Genomic DNA, 21,059 nt, shown 5'->3' on the forward strand with positions numbered 1-21,059 from the left:
TCACCTTAGGGAAGATTTCTTTTTTTTTTTTATTTCCAGCTTTTAAGATCCGGATATATGTGCAGGATGTGGTTTGTGACATAGGTAAATGTGTGCCAGGGTGGTTTGTTACACAGATCATCCCATCACCTAGGTATTAAGCCCAGCATCCATTAGCCATTCTTCCTGATGTTCTCCCTCCTCCCACCTCCCCACACCCTCTGACAGGCCCCAGTGCGTGTCTATGTGTTCTCCTTATTCAGCTCCCACTTGTAAGTGAGAACATGCAGTGTTTGGTTTTCTGTTTCTGTATTAGTTTGCTGAGGATAATGGCTTCCAATTCCATCCATGTCCCTGCGTAGGACATGATCTTGTTCCTTTTTATGGCTACTTAGTATTCCATGGCATATATGTACCATATTTTACTTAGGCAAGTTATTTAACCTCTCTTAGTTTCAGTTTTCTTAGCTGACAGAAACAAATATGTAAATTTGAAAATTAGCTTATGGTGCCTGCTCATACCCCCAAACTTAGGTTCAAACCACTCCATTCACCTGGACCAGCAGCCCTCCCATCTCCAGTCCTGCAAGGCTCAGTTCCAATTCCATTCTCCACCTAACCTTCCCACATTCTCCTTAGCTCCAGAGTTAGCCACTCTCTCTTGCCACTCTCCCTTTGCACTTGGTACTGTCACTGTGCCATATTCCAGCCTACCTTGTATAGAAGTTTTCTTTTGATGTTTTCCTTAAAATCCATTGCTCTCCATCTCAGAAAATCCACCCAGTCTTTCAGGACAAAAACCTAAGATCATTCCTGTATGTCCTTTTTTTCTCCACACACTCCCCCACCTCTCTTATCTCCATATGCTGTGATTTAAAAATGTACACATCTGCACTCTTCTCCCTGTTCGCACTGTCACTGTAGTCCAAGACACTATCATCCATGCCTGGATCACTACACTAGCTGATTGACCAATGTTCCTGCTGTTATATGTAAATTCTCTTTTTTCTTTTCTTTCTTTTTTTTTTTTTTTTGAGAAAGAGTCTCACTCTGTTGCCCAGGTTGGAGTGCAGTGGTGCAATCTCTGCTCACTGTAATCTCCACCTGCCAGACTCAAGCAATTCTCCTGCCTCAGCCTCCCAACTATCTGGGATTACAGGCACACACCACCCTGGCCAACTAATTTTTTTGTATTCCTAGCAGAGAGGGGGTTTCACCATATTGGCCAGGCTGGTCTCGAACTCCTGACCTCAGGCGATCCACCCACCTCAGCCTCCCAAAGTGCTGGGATTACAGGCTTGAGCCACTGCTCCCAGCCTGTTATATGTAAATTTTCAGTGCCACAAAAGAAGTAGCACTCAAATATAAATTTTCTCAACAAGGCAATTTACTTCTATAGAAGGGTGTATCTTACAGATGGAGCAATGGCAAGCGCACACCTAAATACCTGAGTCAGGAGTTCTTATCCCTGACTCAGGTAGTCCCTATTGCTGTGTCATTGCCCTAGTGGCTAGGGTTGAACTGCAAAGTTTAAGCTAATTCCGATTGGCTATTTTAAAGAGAGCAGGGGTATGAACCAGAGTGGTGGGGTGAGCAGTTTGGTGGGAAAAACAATTATAGAACAGGTAACTAAAGGTAACTCAGGTCATAGCAGGTGACTAGGGGTGACTCAGGTCAAAGCAGGTGACCAGGATGAGTCAGGACAGAAAAGGTGACCAGGGGAACAGATGTGAACTACTGATCAGAACTGATGGAAAAGGCTGTTTACTGAAAGTACGAGGAAGTTAAACTTTGAAATGGGGGATAAAATACTGAACATACTGACATAATGATTATTTGAAGAGAAACTTAGAACTCATTGTATTCAATGCTGCTTTCACTCTTCTCCCCACACTCCATTTTCTCCACAGGCAGCCAGAGTGATTATCTTATTCCTCAGCTTCAACTCACATGGGGGCTTCCCATTGCTCTTATAATGAAAGCTAAACTCATCCTAATGACCTTCATAGCCAAACGTACCAGCATCTCCAGCCTCACTTCTTGCTGTTGCTGCCCTCCTTGCCTCATTCCAGCCGTGCCAGCCTGGTTGTGCCATTCCTGGAATGTACAGAGCTCATTCCTGGATGTTGGCTTTGGCTGGTCTCTGCCTGCTCATTCTTGCCCCCAGGTCTTTGGATTAGCTCTTCCCTCTGTCTGGGACATTCTTCCCTTGACTTTTCACTGGTTGGCCTCTTTTCCTTATCATCCTGATCTCAGTTCACATGTCACCTGGGGTAGGGGGCATTTCTTGACACTGCTTCCCTCCAATGTCCCATCATCTATCTTAGTTTTTCATAATATGTGTCAGTACTTGAATTGTCCAATTTGCTTATATGTTTATTATAGAATTGTCGTTTTCTTTTGTATTCCTCTAACCTCAGCACCTAGAATAGTGCCGAGCATGAATTCAATGTTAGTAGTTATTATTATCATGTACTGAGTGCTTACTAGGTGCCAGACATTGTGCTGAGTACTATGTGTTGTTTAATTTTCACCAGTCTTTTGAGATACATACTATTACCTATTTATAATAAGAAGCTGAGGCTCAGAGAAGTTAAGTGACCTTCCTATTATCAGAAAGATAAATGTAGCCAAGCCCAGTGACTTACGCCTGTAATCCCAACACTTTGGGAGGCAGGGAGGAAGATCGTTTGAGCCTAGGAGTTCGAAAACAGCCTGGACAACATAGTGAGACCCTGTCTCTACAAAAAATAATTTAAAAAAAGATTAGCCAGGTGTGATGCATGTGTCTGGAGTCCCAGCCATTCCAGAGGCCACAGTGGGAGGATTGCTTGAGCCCAGGAGGTCAAGGCTGCAATGAACTGTGTTTGCACCACTGCACTCCAGCCTGGGCAACAGAGAGATTCTGGGGAAAAAAAAAAAAAGATAAATGGAAAAATAGGACTGGATCCCAGGTCTGCATTTTTTTTAACTACTCAGTATTTAATAGTTAGTAGGTCATGTCTTTATTACCTTTCTAACCCCCCAGTTTAAAAAATATTGGTGGAGTTGAACTTCAAAATTTCAGAAAGGAAGGTGGAAGGTCAAGGGGGTATTTGCCTGGAGAGGGAACGCCACACTTGGCCTGGAAACTGGAGTCATGTGGCACACACTCATTTATTCCACCAACGTATCAGCCCACTGAATTCCCACCTCTTGCTAGGCGCTGTTCTAGGTGATGAGAATCCAACTCCTCCGAGAGTAAATATTTGCCCCCATTTCCCTATGCCCAGCAAAGGGCTTAGGAGAACTATCTGTGGGAGGTCTGTGCTATTTGTGGGGATGGAGCATCCAAGTCTTTTCTTAGGCAGTCAGGGACCCGCCAAAGCCAACAGCCAGGACTATGCCTCTGAGGACCCACACAGGCCCAGGTATGTTTGTTTTGGAGGGGGCTGGATAAAAGAGAGATCAGGATCTTCCAAAGACTGAAAAACAATCAACTCCTTTCTAAAACCTCAACTACCTGAGGCAGACAGAGGTGGGTGGAGAAGTTCCTGTTATTGTTTCAGTATTAGCCCCTGGGGAAAGCATGGATTCCAGCCTTTTTTTTAGAGCACAGAGCACTTTCCTGAGTTGGTGGAAGCCCTGTGGTTGACCCATTAGAGGTGAGGCAGATCTTGGTAATGAAAGGCCCGTCCACTGGAAAATATTGCCTCCCCTGGAGACACAACCTCCCAGCGGCCACTTGGCTCCGCACCAAGCTTCTGTATGGCTTACAGAGAAGGAATACCAACACCCACCTAATTATTATGGAATTAATTCTCTTTGATTCCAACTAGATCTAGTTCTGAAATTTAAATTCCAGTTGGATGCTGTGGATCAGAGGATGATTTGCAACTGTCTGCAGAAGCAACCGAGGAATGAGAACAGCAGATGTGGCAATTTGGCCACACTCCCCTTCCATTATGGGATCATAAGGAGAGTACATTGACGTCGTCTATTCCCATAAGCTATTCAGGACAGCCACAAAAAACGATCTAGTCCTTTGGGATCTCCGGCACCAAAAATATATATATATATATATCCTTGGCCCAGCATCCTGGCTCACACTTGTAATCCCAGCACTTTGGGAGGCCGAGGCAGGCTGATCACCTGAGGCCAAGAGTTCAAGACCTCACCAACATGGTGAAACTCCGTCTCTACTAAAAATACAAAACTTAGCTGGGCATGGTGGCAGGCACCTAGTCCCAGCTACTTCAGAGGCTGAGGCAGGAGAATCACTTGAACCCGGGAGGCAGAGGTTGCATTGAGCCGAGATCATGCCACTGCACTCCAGCCTGGGCAACAGAGTGAGACTCCATCCCCCACCTCCGAAAAAAAAGAAAAATGTAGTCATGTAAAGGGGTTAACAGACCCCAGATGAAGAAAGAGTCTAATTAGATTCTGTCGAATTTGAGTGACAGAGGAAAATATTATGACAAAAAGGAAGATTTAAATTCCAGAAGCATCAAAGTTTAAATTTCTCTCTGCATAATAAATACACAGCAGCCTTTTCTCCATCTTACTGAGCGGAGGGGTTTCTTAAATTAAGGACCCTCCAGTCCATCCTTCACACTGCCATCAGCGAACTCCCCACTCGGCAAACCTGACTTGACACTCCTTTGCGAGAAACACTAGTGGCTTCCCACTGTGTCTCCCCTGTTCATGCTCCAAAATCCAACCACACTGTCATGTCTCCCATCACTCAGCCTGCTGCACCCAGTCATTTCTCGGCCTTGGCACCTGCTATTCCCTCTGCCTGAATCCATCTCTTTATCTAGATATGGTCAGTTTCCCCAGCTGTGCACTCCCCTGGTACCTGGCACTGTCCTATCCCACTTTACTGTAACTGCTTGTTTAACTGTCTGCTCTCCCTGTGCATGCTGTAGGGGTAGGAACCATATCTGTCTAGTTTGCCCTGGGATCCCCAGAGCCTAGTACAGTCCCTGGGACAAAGTAGGAGGGGAAAATGGACTCATCAAGTTAGACTTTTCCAATCTGAATGGTCTGTGTGCTGGCTTAAAAGCCTGGAGTAGGATAAGAAATGAAGACAGAAGGATAACGGGGTTAGAACATGCAAAAGCTGCCTAAGAGGAGTGGAAGATACGTGCCCCTCCTTCCTTTCTCTACAGCTTACCCAGCTCCCGAACTGATGAGCAAGATCCATGGATTTTTTTTGCTGACCACAGTAACAGAAGAGACTATAAAATTCAGCTTTCCATCTGGTTCTTCATGGTCCAAGAAAATATAGTAATTTCAAACTCCAGGGAGACATGCATTCAAATCATGAATGCTTAAACCTAGCCTGTCGTGGAATCCCCTAAGATCAGCATGAATTTGACTCGGTAAGAAAAGTGAAGAAGGCATCATTTATTGTGTAAGGATCGATTCCCTGGTGACCCTGACGGGATGAGTTTGATGTTTCCGCATAGCGGTTTTCCCCTCTCTGGTCTTCAAAGCCAACCTGCTCAATTCCACAGCTGGTCCTTGCTTCTCTTCCTTTCTGCTGGCGCCAACATGCCCCTCATCATAAGGCTTATCATCGGCTAGTACTCGGCAGATGAGGCTGCAAGAGGAAGCTGGCCTTCCAATGGGAGTGCTTTAACATCTGTCCTCGCCAGTGGTCCAAACCCTGGCCGCCACTTCAATGCAAAAATGATGCCTTTGCTTTTTAATGTTTTATGTTAGAACCAGGGTTAACTGAGAATAGCTGGGGAGGGATGAAAAAAGAATCAGCTCCTCCTTTATCTAAAAACATCACATGAGACCTCAGGCGTGCTCAGGAGTCTGTCTGATTTCATTCTTCTGGCCACCAGCACACCCTTGCTCCTGGCAGGAAAAAAAAAAATAGGGCAAAGGTTCAGAAAAGCCATCAATAGGCTGGTCTCCTGGTATTTGGGACCTAACTAGAGAAGGGAATTTTCAGAATGTGCTAGAAATACCAGCTCTGCAGAGATTCGACAGCCGGTTTGAAAGCTTCAGGCAGTTTGGATAAGCATCTAGATTTTGGGTACATTTCTGAGCCTGCTCTGTGAGTCCTTTGAAGTGTATCCAACTTGAATAAACCTTCCAGATAGCTGGGGCCAGTGAAAAAGCTTTCTTTGGAAATCCCCCTGGAAGTGCCTTGTTGCTTTCTCACAGAGCAGCCAGCCCATCAGGACAAGGGATCTAAAAAGGAGGAAGGAAGAAGCTCAAGAGAGAATGTTTCTGTAATGTTCAATTCACTGTCTTTTCTTTTCCTTCCTACCCTTTTTTATGTAGGGAGAAGGAGACAGCAGATAGACCACCAAACTCCCAGTGGACTTTGAGGATTGTGAGCTTAGATCTGCTCATGGCTTGCCTATGTACCCCTTTGTACTGATACAGCCTGGCTGTTTTTAAAGGCCTAGGCTAAGATGTACAGGAAAAGCACCACATATGTTAGAATAACGAAGAATAACATGAGAAGTCATTTGCCCTCCAGAAATTCATTGCTGGAAGCCCTTATGGAGAGCTAGTGACGGGGCCATGCATTGGTTCAGGCAGAAGGTTCCATCTCATTTCCCAGAGAAGCATTCCCTGGCCACCTAGGCCAGAGCTGGAGTCTACCTTCTCTCCTGTTTGCACAGGTTTTTTAATCACAGAATTACTGGAGCATCAAGAAGCACCTGCATGCTTGGAAGGGCTTCCAGGCAGACGAACACACCTCTGTACCGGGTGGCATTTTCCCAGGGTGCAACCCAGACCGGCTCTGGGTCACACTGACGAGGGGAAGTGGATGGGCAAAGAGTGGGTGGGGTGCCGAACAATGGTTTATTTAGGGAATCAAATAGACAGGAGCCTTTATACACTGGAAGTGGGGCCTTCCAACCTGCTTTGGTTCATTCGAGAGGAGGGGCTGAATGATGCTCCTTCTCTAACTCAAGAGAAGTGTGCATAAGGACAGGGAACAAGGTTCCAAGGAGCAGCGGATCACCCAGCAGCACCACTGGCTGACCACGAGCCAGGAGGGAAATGCCCTTCATTTTTTAATTTTCATTTTTTGGATACTGAGTCTCATCATATTGCCCAGGCTGGTCTCAAATTCCCGGCTCAGGTGTTCCCCCCACCAGCCCCTTGAATAGCTGGGATTACAGGTGTACGACCCCATATCCACAATGCCCTTTTTTGATCCTGGGACTAAATGAGAAAAGGAGGGTGACAGGGAGCTCTGGCTGCAGAGGAACCCACTAGAAGGAAAAAGGCAGGTCGTTTTGTTTCTTTATTATTTAAAAAAATATTAACAGCAATTAAAAACAACAAAAACATTCACAACCTTTCACAGAGTCCTATAAGCTTTGGCCATTTATTCCCAACGGAGTCCTTCATCCAAAGGCAGGTGGCGATTTCAGCCAAAAGGCCCCTTCATGGTTTTCATGGGTGGGTACTGCTGCTCCATTGGCATGGCCCCAAAGCAGTCAGAGGGGTTACACTGGCCAGCCTTGCCTGGCTGGCCCATGGGACCTGGGGGTCCAGGGATGCCAGGGATGCCTTGCTGGCCCATCGGTCCTGTTGCGCCCATCTTGCCATAGCCTGGAGGACCTTGAGGACCTAGGGAGGGAAGGGCCACAGAGGGACAATCAGAGGACCCAGATCATTAGGGGGAAAAAGCCATAATGGCATCAAATAACACCTTCCATTTGGTGACTGTTTCTCAAGTTACCACGTGTTTTTGTGAAGACCTAGTCTGACCCTCACATTATTTTAACACTAACAATACTGCTGGCAAGTTTTATTTCGAGCTTCTGTGTGCCAGGCACGGGGTTGAGTGCTTCTGATGCATTATTCATTGAATCTGCACAATTTCCTGAGAAAGGAGCTATTGCCTAATTTTGTAGCTCAGGACACAGGCTCAGAGAGGTTGCACATCTGGTAAGCTGTGATGCTGGGTCTCAGAGCCAGGTCATCAGGCTTTGGCCACTCTCTTTCAGGCTGGACAGCCAAGATGCATTTTAGAGAGCACCTCCAGAGGGCTTCAAAGGCCTCCTCGAGGTGTGCAGCAGTGAGGTGCTGAGTAGAACCTGAAGTCGAGTTCCTCAGCCCCAACTCCATGCGGCTGTCTCCCACTGCGTCATGCTAGCCCAGTTTAGGACTTAAGGACAGGCTCTGAGTCTTCCACCCCCACATCCCCACAGGCCCTGGCAGAGTGTCTTGCACGCAGTGGCATTACTATAAATGGTGGTTGGTTGGCCTGCCATTATTTGGAGTTTGACACAGCTGTGTCATCAGAGGATCAGAAAGAAAAAGGGTCTCTGCTGCTCTGGAATCATGGTCTCAAGTGGTGGTTTTTCCTACCTGGGGGGCCGGGAAGACCATTTTCTCCTGCAATGCCAACACCAATGTCCCCCTTTTCACCTTTGGTGCCAGGCAGTCCTGGAACAAAAGAAATAAAATAAGTCCTATCCCTGAGCAGAAAAATGACACAGCCAGTCAGATTACTTGAAAGACACACACATTCCTCATATTCACAAGAAACCTCATGGAATACTTAGGCCTGCCCCAAAGAACTACGTGTGTCCCTTGGGAACTGTAGGGCAGAGCTACCTCTCATTCCTGGCAAGCCCTGCCGTCCTTCTCTGCCAATCTGACCAGGGAGCCCAGGTGATCCTGGAGCGCCTGGCCTGCCTGGAGCACCATCCTTCCCTGGGGGCCCTGGTCGTCCCGGAGCCGCCGCCATCTCCATGGGGAACTGCATCCTGGAGGTGTAGTAAGCCATTCTCTCTGTAAAAAAAGACAAGGACAGGTCAGAGGGTCCCCCAGGGACTCAGAATGACTGCAGATGTTGCGTACTGGTCACCCGCATGGAGCCCACAGCAGCCTGCCTTCACAGGGATGTCAGGGAAAGGAGTATGGGGGTGGGTCTCCCAAGTGGGGTCCCATGTCCTGGCCTCCACATCACTCCCTATGGAGATCCTTTCAAAGCGCAGATCTGACTATGACATCTCTTTGCTCCGACACCCCTCATTAGTTCACCGCTGGCTTCAGAATAAAGTCCAGATTCCTTGCTTGGCATTCAAGGTCTGCTTCCCAAGCAGGACGTCCCTGCCCCTTCAGGACAGGGCCCGTGTTTTCCCCAGTCCCTTGCACATCAATATTGGATGAACAAATGAACAGAAAAAACACTTCAAATAAACCACCCCAGCCATCTTACAGTGCCGCTTGCCCCTGTATTTAGAGCTCACTTCAGGCAAACTCGTTTGATACCAATTTTCTTGTCTGTCTCCTTTGCTCAAGTGGGGGCACGGGGAAGGCGGGAGGGAATCATTTTATCTCTGAACAGAGCAGGTGACAAGGAAGGTCTGAAGGATAATTGAACATAGGCCTGTCAACCCCAGGCCTGTGAGTATGTGGAGGGCGAAAGCAGGAGAACACCGAGCTTTAAGGAAAAGGAGGCCAAGGCAGGGCAGAGAAGTCTCAGGGAAGGGCAGGCAGCACCCACCGCCACCCAGCTGGCTGCCAGTTACCATCAAACATTTTAATGATCTCTTGTCTGATGAACCTCTTGATTTCATCATAATTCACCATGTCTCCCTGAAGAAAGAGAAGAAAACCTGCCTCAATTATACTTCCAAACCTGGCACTTTCCCCTATGGAAATAAAGGATGGGGAGGAAGGCAGAGGTCCCAGGGGCCTCCCACAGATTCTTTTTTTTTTTTTTTTTTTGAGACAGAGTTTCACTTTGTCACCCAGACTTGAGTGCAGTGGTGCGATCTCAGCTCACAGCAACCTCCGTAGATTCTTAATCCAAAGTCCTAACCACCCAGAAATGGTACAAAACATTTTGTGCTTAAGCACATTTTTCTGGGGAGAGGGTCCTGTCATCCCCACCTTTAGTTAAGAACCATCCTCTGGGAGCCATGCTCTTTCCCGAAGAATGTTAGCAGGAGGTTGGAAGATGATCCGTGCTCCACCCGACATGCCTGCTTTATGGGACAGTGCCGACAGCTGCCAGCCTTCCCCCTTACCATGGAGCCAGGCACACCAGGCAATCCAGGACTCCCCGAAGGCCCTGGAGATCCAGGGTGGCCTCTCTCTCCTGCAGGGCCTGGTGGCCCAACAGGCCCCATGGAACCACTCTTGCCCGGCCCACCAGGCATGCCGGCTCTCCCCTTTTCTCCTGGCTGACCCTTCTGTCCAGCAGCTCCTGGATCACCCTACAAGGATAGATACGAAGTGCTGTCAAATTACATCATGATCTCTCACCAGTCTGCCCTTTTCTCTCCATCCTCCCACCAGACCCCAGCATCTCCCTCTGAACTGTGGCCACAGCATCCTGATAGGTCACTGGTCTGCCTAGAAGACAGTTCTCCTGTTGTTACTCCCTACTTAGAAATTCTGGTGGCTCCTAGGCCAGGCGTGGTGGCTCACGCCTGTAGTCCCAGAACTTTGAGAGGCCAAGGTGGGTGGATCACAAGGTCAGGAGTTCAAGACCAGCCTGACCAAGATGGTGAAGCCCCGTCTCTACTAAAAATACAAAAATTAGCCAGGCGTGGTGGCACACATCTGTAATTCCAGCTACTTAGGAGGCTGAGGTAGAGAATTGCTTGACCAGGAGGCGGAGGTTGCGGTGAGTCAAAAGATCGCGCCACTGCACTCCAGCCTGGGTGACAGAGCAAGACTCTTATCTCAAAAAAAGAAAAGGAAATTCTGATGGCTCCCAAATGCCCTCAGGATAAAGCACTCACTCCTGGGCCAGGCAGGCAAGGCCATTCATGATGTGGTTCTGATCCTTCCTTCCTCAGCCTCCTCTCCTTGCCCTCCGCCTCCTGCCACACCTCACTGGTTATGATTCTCTGTTGTGGTGCTCCCACACAGAGAGAGGGCCTGGAATGCCCTTCCCCTCATCTCTCTCTACCCAGTGCACCCCTCCTGAGCTGAAGCATCCCATTCTCTCCGAAGCCTCCTTGACTCCCCAGGCTGTGTTGGGTGCTTCTGCCTCTTGCCCACAGCGCTATGTCTCTTCAGCTTCTGGAAACTTGCTATTCCCCTGTGTAAGTGGGACTGGTCTATTGTGAGCACCTATTGTTCAGGGACCTCAGTTTACCTGAGGCCAGGACAAGGGCCTGGAATGAGAGCAGGAGCAAGGGGATGCTCAGGAAATGAAAACAATGAATGAATGAATCAGTCAATCAGTGAGTAAATGAACTGGAGATTTCCCTTCCCCCAGCCACAGCTAATAACCCCACGTGGGAAATTTTCAGACACTGCTGCTCCCAGTTCTGCCATTTTTCCCATTCCCACTGGCCTTCCTGTGTCTCCTCTCTGTGGCTAAAGTGGTAACTTGGAGCTGGGCTTCATCAACTCTCCAGCTTCTCCTCTCACACTCAGCCAGTGCCCACTCACCTTGGGCCCAGGAGGTCCATAGAGTCCCTGCTTTCCAGGGGGTCCCTAGAAGAAAGCAAGAGTCAGAGGTGAAGTCTGTGCAGCATCTCTGAGGCACCCAGGGGAGGGAGGAGCAGTGAAGAGGCCCCTTCCACAGCCCGAGGCCCCCAGGTGTGTCCAGCCGGGCTCTGTGTGAGAAAGGACCACAGCCTTTCTGCCCACAGAGGGGCTGACAGCAGGAAAGGAAAATGATGTCCCCAGGGCATGGCCTTGTTTAAGCATGTTGGCTGGACCCCCATCACAGATGAGGAAAGGTGAGAGGAAGGCAGAATGAGATGGCCAGTCTGTGGCATACCGGGGGGACTGGAAACACCTGGTGCCCAGGAGATGCTTGTTTGGAATTTATTATTATTATTATTTTGTTGTTGCTGTTGTTGTCTCTTTTTGACCAGGTAAAGAGTTTTAAAAAAGTAAAACAAATCTCACTCCCGTCCTTGGCCCCAATTCCCTAATTCCTCTCCCTAGGACAACAAGAGTTAACAGTTTCCTGAGATAGTCCATAAACATTCAGAGGGAATGTTTACTGAATAAATGAAGAGGGGTCAGGGAAAGGCGAGGAGCGGGAAGCATCCCCAACGAAACAGAGAAGACCAGTACAACTGTACCTCTTTGCCAGCTGCGCCATCTGCACCAGGTTCACCCTGGGGAGTAGAGAGCAATGGAGACGTGATGAGCTCCAACCCAGTTTGGTGTCAGATGCCTCACATCGTACATGGGGCATACCCAGCCCCATGTTCCATGCAGAGGCCATGATCCTCCAGCCCTCACTCTCTGATGCTCTGGGCACAGGCCGTGGAAACTTAGACCCCCCCACCCCATACTCCAGCCTGATCCCAGAGCCCCAAGTCTCCCAGCCCCTGTCTACAAGAGCTCTACAAGGGAAGAACAGACCATGCCTGCCTTGCTGTGTGCTTGGATCCCGGCACCTTGCACACTCCCTGGTTCTGAATCTATGTTAAACTTTGCTGAATGAACACATGAACAGCCTGAGCCTGCCCCCTCCCTGCAACCAGCGAGGCTGCCTCCCTGGGCCAGCCCCACTTCTGGTGGCTGCTGGGGAAGAGGACTTAGTGATTGCTAGGCAGGTGGGAGATTCATCCAGGGGCTCTGGAGGCTCCTGAGCCTACAAGGAGGGAGGCAGAGTCCTTGGCAGGAATCAGAGCCAATAGGCGTGGTGAGACTGGGCCCACCTGGCAGATGGGCCAATGGGAGTCAAACATCCCAGCCCAGGCCAGCAGCCCCATGGTCACTGCTGCCCCCCAGCAAAAGTCTGCGTTGGTGCAAAGCATCCTGATGGGCCCCAGTAGACCTGAGTCCCTGCCTCTGCTCTCCCAGAAGACTTCATTTCTGAGCCTGGCAATCAGTTGCACCTGATGGGGTTCCCCTGTCTGGAACTTTTGAGAGAGGTAGATTTGCAGAGTGGCTAAGGACACAAGTTCTGGAATCAGGCAGGCTGGGATCAAGTCAGAGCTCTTCCACTCACGAGCTGTGTGACTCCAAGCAACCTGCTTAACCTTTTGGAGCCCCAGATTTCTCATCTGTAAAATGTGGACAATCAGATTGACTAAATGAGGCTGCAATACAGATTAAGACAAAATGCAAGGCCAGGCGCGATGGCTCACACCTGTAATCCCAGCACTTTGGGAGGCCGAGGCAGGTGGATTGCTTGAGGTCAGGAGTTCAAGACCAGCCCGACCTACATGGTGAAACCACGTTTCTACTAAAAATACAAAATTAGCCGGGCGTGGTGGCGCATGCCTGTAATCCCAGCTATTCGGGATGTTGAGCAGGAGAATCAGGTTGCAGTGAGCCGAGATTGTGCCACCACATTCCAGCCTAGGCAGCAAGTGAGAAACACTCTGTCAAAAAAAAAAAAGAAAAGGAAAGAAAGAGAAAAAGATAAAATGCACACCAAACGCTTAGTCCACCACTCAGCACGCGTCGGTGACCAATATCTCAGTGCTCTTAGTATGAAATGTGAGCTAAGACCAAGAACTGGTTTTTGAGAACCTCAGGAAGTTACAGTAACAGGACTGCATTTCTGGTTCCTGACATTTAGCAAGATTTTCTGTGGTTACCAACAAGCTCCCCTGGGGCAGGGGCAGAACAGGACCACGCAGCTGAGGGGTCTGCAGAAGGTTAAGGCTGGTGCACCATCACAGGCAGTGACCTTGTGTGCAGCCTGGCACAGCACTGCAGGGCCTGTCCTTCCAAATTCCCATGATCCTCAGGCCCGAGCGCCTTGCTGCCATCCTGCTATGCTGGCAGCCGCTCCTTCCTTGGAGGCCCCAGATATGTTGTGCTGTGCTCAGCGGGACTTGAGCCGAGTGACTCTTTCCCCCTGGGCTATGCTGCAAGATGTGGGGTCTTACCGGGGGGCCAGGGTGTCCAGGGGGGCCAGGCTGGCCTGGGAGCCCTGCAAGGCCCCTTTCTCCAGTGGCTCCTCGGTCTCCTTTCAGACCCTGGAGAGTAGGAAGGGAGACAGTGAGAGGAGAGGGAAGCAGGCAAAGTGGACCCCCATGTATCCAGATACCCCATCGTGTGCCGGGAACCACAGGGAGAGGTGGCACTGCCTGAGCTTGCAGCAGGACTCTGAGATGACCTCCAGCCCTCTCCAAAGCCCTCTGCCACATCCTAGAAGGTGAGATCTTTGGGGACAGGAGAGGCCGACACCAGGGAAGGAGGGGATGAGACAAACTGCTCTCCATCCCCCCAGATTCCTTGGAATGGAGCCCACAGTCAAGCAGGGCAAAACTCCTGGGAGAGAGGAAGAAGCGGAGCATGTTACTCACCACTGCAGAGATCCCAGCTGGTCCTGGCTGGCCTGGAGGCCCTGGTGGCCCCTAAAGAGAGATGAGTCAGTGGGACAGAAACAAGTTCTAATAGCAACACCCCAAGGGGCACAGGGCCTGACAGCAGGAACAAGCCCTAAACTTCAGCAGCTCCATTTCCTCCGGAAATCTTCCTTCCCTCTGGTCTTACACTTGAGCTTCTGACAAGATTTGTGCCCAGAGCTGAGGCCTGGGAGACCCTGGGCACACAGGACCCTCCCTTCAACCCAGGCTGAGTGGAGCATCTGGGGCTGTGCTGAGGGGGATGACCCAAAAGCCATGGCCAGTGGCCAAGTGCAGAGGACAAAGGCCAGCTCCTGGTCTTCCCTCCTCCATGGGACAGCAGGAAGTGGCCTAGGCGGCCACTGAGAACCCTGCTTCCCTAACAGCAGCCCACTTCCTGCTGTCCCATGGAGGAGGGAAGATCAGGAGCTGGGGGCCTGTGTAGCAGGGGGTGAGGGATAGGGGCTTGGCACTGACCCCGACATCCACAGGGACAAGGAGCCGACACTTGCCATCCAATACTGGGGCGCCCAGAACTCCAACACCCAGACATTCCCCGCTGCTGCACTAAGGCTGCGTCTGAAACGCCCTCCCCCAGCTCTGATACCTACATCCACGCCTCTGCGGTGCAGCTCAAAGGTCACCTCCCTGGCCAATGTGACACCTTCTCTGAACCCCCGGGGGCACTTGGGTCTCTCTCAGAGCGCTTCCCTTTACACCCCCAGGTGGCACGTTCCAGATTCATCACCAGTCTCCTAGGGTGGAAATGTCCTGCATGGAGACTGCCATGCCACAGGGCAAAGGGGCTGGACAGACGGACTTGAGAGGCGGAAGCCTGCACCCTTTCGGCCCCGGCACCGCACTGAGTCTCCAGTGGGGCCACATTTCTGAGTGTGCCTCCCCATCACCTGTCACGTGAGGGGAACCAGTCTCGACATGGCATTCTGAATCCAGGGCCTCTGGACCCCTTGAGATGCGTAAAAATAGAGATGTAGACCTGAGAGTTCCTTTTTTTTTTTTTTGGTCGTGAACTATTTTTAACGTTTCCGAAAGCCTTTTGGAAATTATTATGCAGCTAGCCACAACAGGGCTGCAACAAAATGCCAGTATCTTTGCTTTTCTCCGAAGTCCCATCAGCCCGGTGCTGTCACACTGATCAAAGGCACCGCCTGGCAGTCGTCTGTGTTGGTGATGAGTGAAGTAGACAGGAAATTCATTATCGCTTGATAAATGTCCTCTCCAAGTCCCCCTGTCTTGGGAAACACTCCACCTATTTACCCAGTTGCCCAAGCCAAATGCAGGAGTCATCCCTGATTCCCCTCTTTATGTCACTCTGTCTCCCCAACCCCAATCTAGTTCATCAGCAAGTCCCCCACCTCCAGACACCTCCCAGATCTGACCACAGCTCCCCGTCTCCACTGCAACTATCCATCCACGGCTTCTGTACGTCTGTCCTCTCCCACCCCTGACCACACTGAGAGGGCCGCTCCTATCGCCACCATGTCCTTCTCCGAGCTCAGCTGTTCTGTTGCTACTCACAGCTTTCTCACTCTACACTCCAGCCACCCTGCTCTTTTTGGGGTTCCTCAAACACATCCAGCTCCTCCCTGCCTTGGGCCCTTTGTATCTGCCACCCCCTCTGCCTGGGACTCTTCCCCTAGACTGCTCAATAGCTGCCTCCTTCTTTTATTCAGGCCTCAGCTCAAATGTCACTTCTCCAAGAAGGGTTCCTCCGAAGTCACCCCCTGGTCCCTCTCTGTGACAGCGCATGGCTGCCTGATGCTTTCACATTGGGTCTTCTGTTTGCTGCGCCTGCGTGCCAGCTCTGAGATCAGGGACCTCGCCTTTCTTGCTCACTGCTGTTACCCTGGCGCTTGGACCACTGCCTGGCATGGCGCAGGTGCTCCATGATTATGTGTTCACTGAAACCTTCATCTGATAAGTGGACTTGAATGTGCCCAGAAAATAAGAAAATGACGAAAAGCCTGGAAACCACAGAAGGAGCGGCCCCAGCACTGGGCCACTAGCTCCCACATGGGAGCCGTCTGGCTCCACGGCTGGGCAGCCCCTGTGGCTAGTTCCTTCAGGTCATGACAGCCTAGGCACCACCACCCACCCCGCCAAAATGCTACCTCTCATGGAGACAGAGACGAAATTGGTTCAACTCACAACATGGCCGGGAGGACCAGGTCTTCCCTGGGGTCCCATGGCACCAGGTTCACCCTGCAGGAGCCAGAAAAAGGACAAAATGACACTGAAACGGACTGACCTGCACTATGTGGCTGTTGGGTGGGAGAGGGCTGGGCAGAACAGGTGTTAACGCCCATGGCCGAAGGAGCCAGGTGATTCCCAGCCTCCAGACCCATGCCTCCCAGAGAGTCAAGTAGAGAAGGTGGACCCACAGCCTGAGCAGGCCAGGCCCTGCCTTTTCACGTTGGTGACTCAGCAACCTCCAGGGAGCAGAACCAGTTACAACCCTTAACAGGAGGGAGAAAGTTTGAGAGGTGCAGTGGTGGGTGAACCCCTCCCGGAAAGCAGCCCCTCTGCCACGGAGCAGGAGGAAACAGCTGCACCCCAGACTCTGAAGAGTCCAAAGGCAAACTGAAGACAGCCGTGTGGATCCCTGGCCTTTACCTCTGCGCCAGGCCGGCCAGTGCTGCCCGGGGGTCCTGGTTTGCCGCAGTCACCCTAGAAGAGAGAGAGGGCAGGCAGCGGGAGTGTGCCAGACCATCACTTGACATCCCTACCTCAAGTCACCCTCACATCAGAGGGGACCTGCCACCTGCCCCGGCTTTGGCCACCTCTGATGCCCTCCAGCTGGTAGACAGAAAAGCTCTGACCCAGTCTGCCAGGCACCACTGGCCCCAGGAGGCTCTGATGCTGGGACGGCCTCTCTGCCCAAGCTAGGCTGCCATGTCTGCCTGGGGGCAGGCCTTCAGGAGAGCAGAGACAATCTGCTTGGCAGAGGTCACCAGGCCCTTACCTTAGGTCCTGGGAGGCCGGGATGTCCTGTTTTCCCCTTAAAGCCCTGAAAGAAAAAGTAGGGACTTCTCATGTCCTTCACATCAACTGGGAGCCTCTTCCCACTCCTCCTTCCTCAGCTTAAACAATTCAAACCCATCCAAAGTCACAGCACAGTCCACGGAGGATCTGGATTTGCTGTTGCAGCCACCCAGACAGAAGCTACAGCATCGCAGCTTCCAACTCCTTTCTGCAGCTCAACTTACCGGTGGCCCCATGAGTCCAGGGGGGCCAGCAGGACCAGGGTCTCCCTAGGGAAAGAGACCGGGAGGATTGAGGCAGGAGTTTTGCCCAGCTTGTACCCAACTCACCCCACTGTCCTCCCCTCTCTCCAGCCCCTCTGCAGCTCTCCTCAGATGGAGGGAAGAATCCAAGCCTGGCTCAGCCTCTGACTTGCTGTGGATCCTGTGATTTCCAGTCCCTCTCTGGGCCTTCGTTTTACTTCTTTGGGATATATAAGGGGGTTGACTTTGATGTTCTATCCTTTCGCGTGGCCCCAGGGCTTGCTCAAGTCCTCCCCTGTCCACACCATGATCCTTCCCGAAGCCCAGCCTGGGTTCCTCAGCTATCTGAGTTTCTGCATACATACTGCCTTCGTCCTCTGGCCTGTGGTGAGACCTAGCTCGCCTACCCTGCTTAAGGCCACTGGGAGAACTGGAAACCAAGGGGCTGTGGTGCCACTGGGGAGCTGGGGGCAGAGAGAGACACACTGAGGAGGGCACGGGTGCCCTCAACAAAGACGGGGATGCTTCGGTTCTTTCCATCATGGTTTCCTTGACTTTGACTCTCCAGGGAAAAAGGAGAGGAAGGGGTGCCTGCCCTCTCGGCCCATCATCTTACCCTCAAGCCAGGCTTGCCGTCCTTTCCATCCAGACCATCCAGACCGGCAGGGCCCTAGAAACAGGAAAGAGGCATTTCTGCATGCCGGTGCCAGAGCCCGAGGAGCTAGAGACATGGCCCAGCCCCTCGACTCTCTCCACCCCTCCACTGACTCCCCCTAGTGCACGCGCGTGTGCGCGCACACACACACACGTGCATACACACCCCACACGCCTGCCAGGCTAAGAGGGCACACACTCACCTGAATCCCAGGAGGTCCCGGTGGCCCAGGGGAGCCAGGCATGCCTGATGGGCCTCGAATCCCTTCGCTGCCCTGGAAACCAGACCCCCCCCCACAACACCAATAAAGTCAGCAGGGCTTTGTCCCACCGTGGAGACCAGGCCCTGGGTCAAGGGTTCTGGCGACTGCTGGAACAGGACAGCTAGCTGGCTTCTGGGCCAGGTCTGTCCCTGTCTAACTGCATATGTGCCACACGTCTCCTCCCCAGGAGGCTCTGTCTTCATGTGCAAAGCATCCCCGTTCCTTGCTGCTCCCTGCGGAAGGAATAGGGCATCTTCTCCAGTGCTGACCCAGGGGCTGGCATGGCAGGGGCTCAGTAGCATGTGCTGAACTGGAACCCACACGGGCTCAATCCACACGGGCCTCCACAGCGCACCCAACGCCATGTGGGCTCTGAGTCCTCGAGATGAAACAGTGGATGTCCCGTCCTCAAAGAGCTCACGGTCCAGTGAGGGTCACAGGCCCAACACAAGCAGGGGCAATGCAACAGTCCGTGTGTTCTGCGTAGAAAGGGGCTGTGGGAGCTCAGAAGAGGGAGCAGTTCCCTCTGGCTGGGGACCAGGGAAAGTGTCACAAAAGTGTCACCAGATGCTAGACTGAGGATGTCAGGGATTGGGCAGGTAGAGGAGAAGAGCACATGCCAGAGGGAACCTAAGAGAAGGATAAAGATTTGCAAGTGGTCATGTGCCTGGCCTGGCATGTGTCTAGGGTACCTAGGGGAGCCCGTGGGATAGGTGGGCAGGCAGAAGAGGCCAGAAAAGTCACCTTGATGGGTGGGGACCCTGAATGCTGTGCTAAAGCTTATCGAACAGTCAGTGGTCAGCTGTACTTCTCAGAGTGCTGGGGGCTCCTAAGGGAGCCTAGAAGCTGGGGGCATGAAGGGTGGTCTGAAGATGGGGGGACTCCAGGACCTTGACTGTTATCTTAGCCAGGGCAGCTCTGCTGGTATTTGTTTTCTAGACTGACATTTTTGCGTTTGCTTTTATATGATAAAAAGACTCAGGGACTACAAAATAGTCTGAAAACCCCTGCTACAGGCACTGGGGAGCCATTGTAGGTTCAAAGCAGAAGAGTGATGAGAACTGATGCATGGATTGGAATGTTTACCAGAAAAGGCAGGGGGAGGCAAGCAGCATAGTGGAGAAGGTTGCTGCATTCTCCCAGTGGGGAGAGGGCAGCTGCCCTGGATCAGTGGCTGTGGGGTGGTCAAGGGACGGCATCCCACTAGAGAGACCCAGCAAAGGAGAAAAAGAACTTGGGGGGGTGTTGCAATGCCATCAGCCACCAGGAGGGGTCAGCACAGCCCCAGCCAATGTTGGCCCCCACTGGGAGTTGGGATGAAGAACCACTGGCCAGAGGTTTGGGATTCTCTGCAATGACCAGCCTAAGGAGAGCAGGGGCTGCAGGTCCTCCGCAGGGAAGGGAAGTGAAGGGAGCTGGCAACTGCGACTGTCTCAACCATGGCTGATCAGCATGGGCTCTGGGGAGGTAGCAAGGGACCTAGGTCCTCCTGGAGCTGGGAAGGAAGTCTCAGTTCAGCTGCTAACACTGCTGTGTGCCCTTGGGCTGCCCCAAGCCTGTGGGCATCAGTTTCCTCACCTGCACAGTGAGACATTCATGTGTGTGCTCTCAGAGGAAAGAGGCTCTCCTCAAGGCTATAGGCTTCTGCTCGTCCCTCTCGACCCAGATCCCCCCACCCCAAGCTCAGGGGCTTCTTACACCATCCACCCAGCACATCTAGGAAGTGCAGAGGTTGCACCGAGACAGGGATGTCAGCCCCAAACCAAGGCAGAGCTGTGTCTCCAACATTGATCAAGCCAAACTCAAGGGCAGCCAGCATAGGACTCCCCTGACTGTTGCCCCCTGCACCCTTGTCACTAGGTAGGACATAGGCCACCCCTGCCCTCTCTGGGCCCTTGGGCACAACTGGAGCATGGCTACCCAGGAGAAACATGTGCCCCTTCCACGTTGTCCTCCTTTGGGATGCACTTTCCCCTTCTCTCAGCTCCTCGCTCCCCCTCCCGCTTAGGAGAGGAAGGCGGCCTGAGCTGCCTGTGGAGTTCTGCCTCCTCCCCCTACCTCCCTGCTTTTCCCCCATCCCAGCAGACATGGACCTGGGCTGCACAGAGGCCGCAGGCATCCTGGGCCAAGCAGACACCCCGAGGAGCCTGCTGGTCTGCTGCAAGCCCTGTCACCCTCCAGTAGTCACTGGGCCCATCCTGAAGGCCTCTTTTCCCAGCGTTCATGCAATTGGGTCAGTCTTGAGATTTCCCAAAAGCCTGATGCTAGGGGTGGGACAGGGGCATGGAAGCTGCATGGCTCAGATCTGTGACTTTGGCCAACCGGGGGTCCTGCTCACCTTCTCTGCTTGGGGGCCGGGTGGGCCAGGTGCTCCAACTTTGCCTGGGAATCCAGGGGGACCCTGTATCAACAAAGGGGCAGGCAGGAATGAAAGTGGGGCTACAGGGGGAGCTCCCCTTCTTTCTTCCTTCTGCACGTGATGCATTGTTGTTAAAGTGATTCATTTGGACTTCCTAGAAGCACCACCCAGGAGTATTACTTCTGCTTGGCCTGCCAGGCTGAGGCCCACCCAAGAGGCTGCGCTCTCCAGGTCCTGGTTCCTGGAATCAGGCCTGGCCACCCAGGCAGTTCTCCCCTGCCTCTCCCCTCTTCTCCCCAGGACCATC

General features: G+C 51.9%; 1 protein-coding gene across 11 annotated transcripts in view; it reads right to left on the bottom strand.

The window, feature by feature from the left end:
- Window positions 1-7,224: 7,224 nt before the first annotated feature.
- The window catches only part of COL16A1 (collagen type XVI alpha 1 chain), a 52,309-nt gene continuing 38,474 nt past the window's right edge, over window positions 7,225-21,059 (bottom strand). For 10 of the 11 annotated variants that reach the window (XM_078331027.1, XM_078331026.1, XM_078331025.1 and 7 more), the window contains 16 exons: window positions 20,732-20,794; window positions 18,334-18,405; window positions 18,093-18,146; window positions 17,459-17,503; window positions 17,215-17,259; window positions 16,866-16,919; window positions 16,401-16,454; window positions 14,190-14,240; window positions 13,770-13,859; window positions 12,003-12,038; window positions 11,359-11,403; window positions 9,981-10,169; window positions 9,480-9,546; window positions 8,560-8,736; window positions 8,311-8,388; window positions 7,225-7,566 (listed from right to left, as the gene is read on the bottom strand). In XM_078331027.1, the coding sequence (XP_078187153.1) occupies window positions 7,364-7,566; window positions 8,311-8,388; window positions 8,560-8,736; window positions 9,480-9,546; window positions 9,981-10,169; window positions 11,359-11,403; window positions 12,003-12,038; window positions 13,770-13,859; window positions 14,190-14,240; window positions 16,401-16,454; window positions 16,866-16,919; window positions 17,215-17,259; window positions 17,459-17,503; window positions 18,093-18,146; window positions 18,334-18,405; window positions 20,732-20,794 (1,323 nt within the window). In that variant the 3' untranslated portion in view covers window positions 7,225-7,363. Of the gene's footprint in view, window positions 7,567-8,310; window positions 8,389-8,559; window positions 8,737-9,479; window positions 9,547-9,980; window positions 10,170-11,358; window positions 11,404-12,002; window positions 12,039-13,769; window positions 13,860-14,189; window positions 14,241-14,842; window positions 14,987-16,400; window positions 16,455-16,865; window positions 16,920-17,214; window positions 17,260-17,458; window positions 17,504-18,092; window positions 18,147-18,333; window positions 18,406-20,731; window positions 20,795-21,059 lie in introns of those variants that run through there. The other variant, XR_004745870.3, reaches the window with a different exon arrangement.

Source organism: Callithrix jacchus, chromosome 7, assembly GCF_049354715.1.
Source record: "Callithrix jacchus isolate 240 chromosome 7, calJac240_pri, whole genome shotgun sequence".
NCBI lineage: Eukaryota > Metazoa > Chordata > Mammalia > Primates > Cebidae > Callithrix > Callithrix jacchus.